Source organism: Rhamphochromis sp. 'chilingali', assembly GCF_963969265.1.
Source record: "Rhamphochromis sp. 'chilingali' genome assembly, chromosome: 2".
Taxonomy (NCBI): Eukaryota; Metazoa; Chordata; class Actinopteri; order Cichliformes; family Cichlidae; genus Rhamphochromis; species Rhamphochromis sp. 'chilingali'.
The window spans coordinates 34,476,324-34,482,323 of NC_137930.1; the positions used below are offsets into that span (position 1 = coordinate 34,476,324).

The window sequence follows — 6,000 nt, forward strand, 5'->3', positions numbered from 1 at the left end:
TAACTTGTTTTAAGTCATCTCAAAATCTGATATTTAAACTCAAACTTGAATTTCTAAAAGGAATATTTAAGTTTACACAAACGAACCATTTGTAACTTCTTTGAGCATTTCAGACTACAGTGCACATTTGTTAATGCAGTTTGGAGGTTCTGGACAAACCAAAACCTGACAACATTTGCTCAGGCTCCAGTAAATGGCAGCTGCTTTCTCTTCATCGTTTGTATATATCAAATTATTAAGTTCTGAATATATCTGTTAGCGTAAGTCCTTGTTTGTATAAAAGCAAAGCCTCCTGGTATTGCTGAAAGACTTTTCTGTGTTCCACATATCCTCGAGATTTGTTATCTGTCGTCATTCAGCTTCCTAATAAATAGACTGAGAAGCTGCTGGAGGGGACAAAGGCTTTTCCCACGTTCTAATGCTGGAAAAGAGTTGGTGTTCGAGCTGATCAGTGTCTTTGGCTCATTCAGCAGCATATAGTGTTGACTATGATCTGTTTATGGAAGGAACGACGCAGGAAGGAGGGAGCCAGCTTGCAGTGGGAGAGCAGGAAGGAAAGAGCTGACAGGACATGATAGATGGAGGGAATGCGGAGGAGACTGGGGACAGGGACACGCATTTAAAAACACCATGACATACCAGGATGAGAGGGGAGGGCAGGTTAAGGGGCTGCAAGATAGCGAGGCACCTGGAAAAACTAAACATCAGCAAGTACTTTAAATTGTTCCAGACGATGGCTTTGAATCTCTCGTCAGGTTTGTCATTCCATTCCTTTTATTGAAGGATTTTTTTCTTCATCCTCGGTGGGTTTATCAGACAGGGTCTGCCTTCAGAACAGTTAGTCTCAGAAAAAATGCAGAGGATATCTGATTTTGGATGGAAACTCTCTTTATCCTGGCTAAATTTCCTCTAGATTACGCTCCGGTTACTGTGGCCTCCACTGCAAACTTGCAGAGAGTTGGTACTTTCCACCGTTCGCCTTGCTGAGCCAAAATCAGCAGACTAGGAAGCTGTAAATGAGCACTTAGAAATTAAAACAAAGCCCACATCATAAAATACATACTCGGTTCTCTCATTCAAACTGTATAGCCATGTGCTATAGTTGTTACAACCCTCCTCCATCTCTTGTTTGCTATTTACTTTACATGTGACATCATGGAATAGAGTAAAAATGGAACTTCTGGTACTTTTTATACGCCATACTTAAGTATTTTCCAGTGTTTGCATGTCCTTTTAGAGGATTAAATGAAACAGGAAATGGTTAGGGTTAGCTTCAGACTCTGAGCTGGAAAGTAATTTATCACAAATACCTCCAACAAAAAAACCAAATATTTTAGCTTTCTTTTTTTTTTTCTTGTATAAGAATTACAGACTCTCTATCAGTGCTTCCTATGCTTACTTAAAATCTTAAGCCCATAACCCAGATTCATGACCTTGATGTAAACCTTTGTTTCATTCCTTCAATTTTTTAAGTGCATTTGTAATGAATAACAAATAACAGTAGGCAAGAGCATGGAGGAACTGATGGCAGAAGGACACTGCAGACAAAAAGGCATTGTTCAGTAGATGTACACTGAAGTGGGCTTAAGATTAGCAAAGGACAGCAGGGCCCACAATCTTTCCAAGTAGGAAAACCGAAGAACAGCAAAGGAAAAGCAGTTTGCAGTGACAAATTCTTTCAGGCAATAAGTAATGAAACTGCAGCCAACTTGAAATGCATTCATGCACTTCTTTGCAGCTATTTTGGAGCATTATCTAAATTGACTTAAATTTTCAGGCTCACTGGGGCATAACAACTGTGTGTATACAACAACCCTTAAAACATGATTTAAGAAGGCTTAAAAGGTTTGCTGACTTTGTTCCAAAATAAGATTTATGAAGTTTTTTCCCAACTGGAAGTTCTCCTCTGCTAGTATGCCCAAGGTTTGAGCTCAGGATTCTTTGAATACCATGGCTCTCTTAGAATAATTACAATTTCCTAAGGCAAATATAATATTTATGGAATAAATGTATGATTAATAAAGATGAGTTGGATATGAATTCTGTCGGTGCTTAAAAACCAAATTGTGCATTTTTTATAGGAGTGGATTTACAGTTTTGTTGTGAAGGGAGAGAAAGAAAACAATCATCACCACTTATCATTAATCAGTCGTCATACCAACCCTCATTATCATCAATCATTGCCAGCAACTGATGATGATTGATAACAATCAGTCATCATCAAGCACCAATCCTTATCATTATCAATCATTATCAGTCATCGTCGTCATCATCAATCATCATCCACTGTTTAACATCAAAAGGCTTAGCCAGATAGGTGAGTAGATGAATAAAAATGGTAAAATACTAATAAAACTAAAAAAGGCAGACATGAGCGTGAACATTATTTTCAACAGATTTATAAAACCGTGTGCACAAACAGTCTGAGGTGTGCCTGAGTTAGGCATGTTGTCCCTTTTTATAATTACCTGTTTTGCGTCATGTTGGCAAAAGAGGGCGGTGTCACTCACATGGCAAAGTTCATGTTTTGTTGCTGAATTTAACTATTAGCTTCTTATCTTTTTTACTGCAGTGTTAGTTCTTTTTCTATTGATCTCTAATATAAATACATTTTTTTTATTTTAACTTTATTTTTGAACAGTTTTTTTTTTTTTGTTCCAAGTAACAATGCTGTCATGCTAATGTTTAGCATCAAAGCTACCATCTTCATTTCATTTGTAGCAAATTTCAGAGCAACACGTGCAGCTCCTCAAAGGTGAACACTGTGACTCGATCCAGAAAAGTCAGCTGATCACCAGAAACAGCTGACTGGATTTGACTCTAATTCTTTGGCTGTTTTTATCTAAAACCTGCTGTGAAACGATTAATCTACTAACTTATTCTTTGAGGATGATCGCTTATATTTCAAGGGTTTGATAGTAGGCAGCACATATCTAGGCCAAGGTTTGAGTCTGTTGGTTATTTCTGCCTTAAGCAGACCATAGATGGGTGAACATGTGGGTCAGCAGGCAGTTATGATTTGCATGTGTCTCACACACATGGGGTTGCTGTGTGGGTCCTATAGGGGAGGAGATCATTGAGTAGTTGCCTTTGTGGGAGTTAGACACAACAAGATTCCTGACTCAAAAACGCTGACTGGTCTTTACCCTGTCTCACACACGAACTTAAAAGGTGCAAACACATCGACAAGTGGGACCTGGATAAAAAGAAAGTTTTCTTTTTTCTTTAAAGACATGCACAGGTGTTCACTTGTCTTCTGTTGACGTGGGTGTTTTCACTGTGTTGATTTGTAGAAGATACTGGCAGGAACAACACAGAGAGGGGTGTGTGTGAGAGTCAGACGGCCTGTGACATGTTTCTACCTGCTTCACTTGTTATCTTCCCCTCTCCCTCTGACTAGTCTCTTTATATGGATCTTTTTCTGAGTGGACTCATAAGCAGGAAATACTGCACTCGCGTATTTTAACGATGAAGGCCTGCATGTAGCTAAATGTCATATTTTCTACCTTCGCAGCTTTCCACAGTCATGTGGACCCTACATTTTATAGTTTTAACATATTTTATCATTAACAAGCCTTACATTATGACACATGATGATACCTGACTGAGCGCCTTTCAAGAATGAAGACCAGCACATGTGGCTAAGGGCTCCAAAAAGCCAGTAAGACCAGATTGCTTTGTTCCTAAGGTCAAGAACTTTCACATTGAACACCTTGCTTGTACTTTCTAAAGCCCAGTTTCTGCTCATTCTGAATGTCACACATCTTTGGATCAACTTTGGATCAGTATAAGACAGCAGAAAACATGTATTTCTCTGGCCAGAACCCCCAAAGTCACACAAAAGGCAAAAACAAAACCCCTCATATTTGAGAAGTTACATTTGATATTTATCCTTTTATATGTGAACTACCTTTTTTTTTTTTTTTTTACAACAGCCAGATTCTAACAGGGTGATTCTTCCCACTTTTTTTCTATTTCTGCTCACAAAAGGAAAATCCAACAAACACACTCGGTGCCTGAGCCTCTAGAGAATAATTCTGGGTTTCCTCATAGGAGTACTTCTGCCAGCGTATGCACACAAACAGGATTACAACCCTGAACTAAAGGGGCATCCCAGCTGAGGCTGAAATGACCCTGATACAAAAGTTTTAGGAAATGACAAGTCTGGAAGATTGAACTCCATGCATTAAAACAAAAACAAAAAACACTAGTTTTTCCCAAATTCCTGAAGTGGTTTTGATACTCGAACGCATCACCAAGCTACTTCTAGGACAGGGATCACGTTATATCCATTGAAGTATCTCAGTCTTTGTATTGTTCTTCTACTCGCATGACTTTAATAGACGCCCAGACCTGCTGCCCAGCTCACTCTGTGGAGCAATCTGAGACTTAAATAGCAGTCAGTCCATAACTTATACAAACATGCTGCAACATCGGAAACCTACTTATTATCTCTAAGAAACAGGGCTGCAGTGGAGTTGAGATTCATGGGAAGCCTTCAAGTAAAGCACACCTACAAGGCGGTGGCACAAAAGTAACCGTCTATACTTGATTTCTGCAGTTTAGATGATAAAAGTAATATAAATCGATTTTCTTATAGGCAACAACATGGTCAAAACTCTGTAATAAGATTGTTATAACGCGCAACGGTACTCATCTTACCTGTAATCATCTCCCGCCTATCCTCATCCAGGTGAGAGGAAACCACGTCCCCCATGGTTACAGGAGAGCCTCTGATATCCTCTAAGTATCCTAACTCGGCAGGTTTTACTCCAGGGGAAAATTTCCAGCAGTCTCCGGGCAAACCCTCTGGGAATTTCTCTCACTTTCCCCCCTTAGAGAGGAGCACTGTTCTGGCGTTGGTGCGTTGAGTGTGGGCGCCTTCAGCTTTTTCTAAAAAACAGGAGGAGGAGGCGGTGGAGGAAGAGGAGGAGGAGGACGTGCTGGTGAACAGTGCTGCGTTTCACAGCAGCGGGACACACCCTCTGGGAGTCATCACTGGTCCAACGTGTTCAGTCGGCTGTGCTAAGGGTGTGGCCAGAACCAGGAGCTTAAGAGTATCACAGTGCGTACTGTACGCGAGAGTGTCTGCTTGTAGCAGCAAACTTAATAATGTTAAACTTGACAGATGTTAAAAATACAACCTTAGTGCGTTTATTAGTAAGTTTCTTTAAAATGTTTCTTTTAATGATTTCATGATATTTATATTGTGATTAAAAATCAGGAGAAATTAACTAAAGGCTCTTTGAAGTGCGCGCTTTGGGCTCAACGTTGAAAGCGAGTCTATGGTTGGACCCAGTAGCATTTTGCCACACACAGATAAATGCTGCCCCCTTGTGGAAAACATATTTCTTTACTATAATTTTGAAGCAGGCCAGTATCCAAACCAGCTCTTCCAAACATGTTGAATATTTCAGTAAGCGAGTTGATCCTTTAAAAAAAACCCATCTAAAATGCTGGATGTTAAATTGTTCACGTTTATGCAATGATCTCTAATGCTGCTGAAACAGTCTATGAATTTATGGTTTTATCAGCAATGAAGGCTGAAAATTAAGCTCTGCAACTTCCAAAAGTTAGCTGAAAATAAAGTGAAGTAAAAGTGTCATAAAAGGAGACTGCAATGCATCACATCTGCTTACTAGAGTCAATAAACTGGACCATTTGATCAAAAGTTTAAGACCACTTAACAAATGGCAAAAACTAATATTTTGCATGGTTGGATCTTCCAAATAGAGCTTTAAATGCAACAATGAGAAATGGGAGTGAGACACAACATTTTGTGAGCATGCATTTTAGTGAAAACATTGCTTAAACTGAATGAACTATATGTGCTGATTGTGTCTTTTTGTAGGTTTTAATTTAATTATTAAGAACTTACTGGATGTGCTGAGTGTTCCGGTACTTTTGATAAATTTATGGTCCAGTTTTTCTTCGACTATTATGTTTATTAGTTCTAATAAAAAAAACCTGTCTGGTCTTCTTTGCATCTCACCTGTACAG

At 39.2% G+C, this 6,000-nt stretch overlaps 1 protein-coding gene across 1 annotated transcript in view; it reads right to left on the reverse strand.

Annotated features, from left to right (window-relative positions):
* The window catches only part of niban2a (niban apoptosis regulator 2a), a 31,134-nt gene extending 26,199 nt beyond the window's left edge, over nt 1-4,935 (reverse strand). Inside the window, exon 1 of the mRNA XM_080876525.1 lies at nt 4,663-4,935. Within this exon, the coding sequence (XP_080732651.1) occupies nt 4,663-4,717 (55 nt within the window). The 5' untranslated portion in view covers nt 4,718-4,935. The remainder of the gene's footprint in view (nt 1-4,662) is intronic.
* Nucleotides 4,936-6,000: the final 1,065 nt, after the last annotated feature.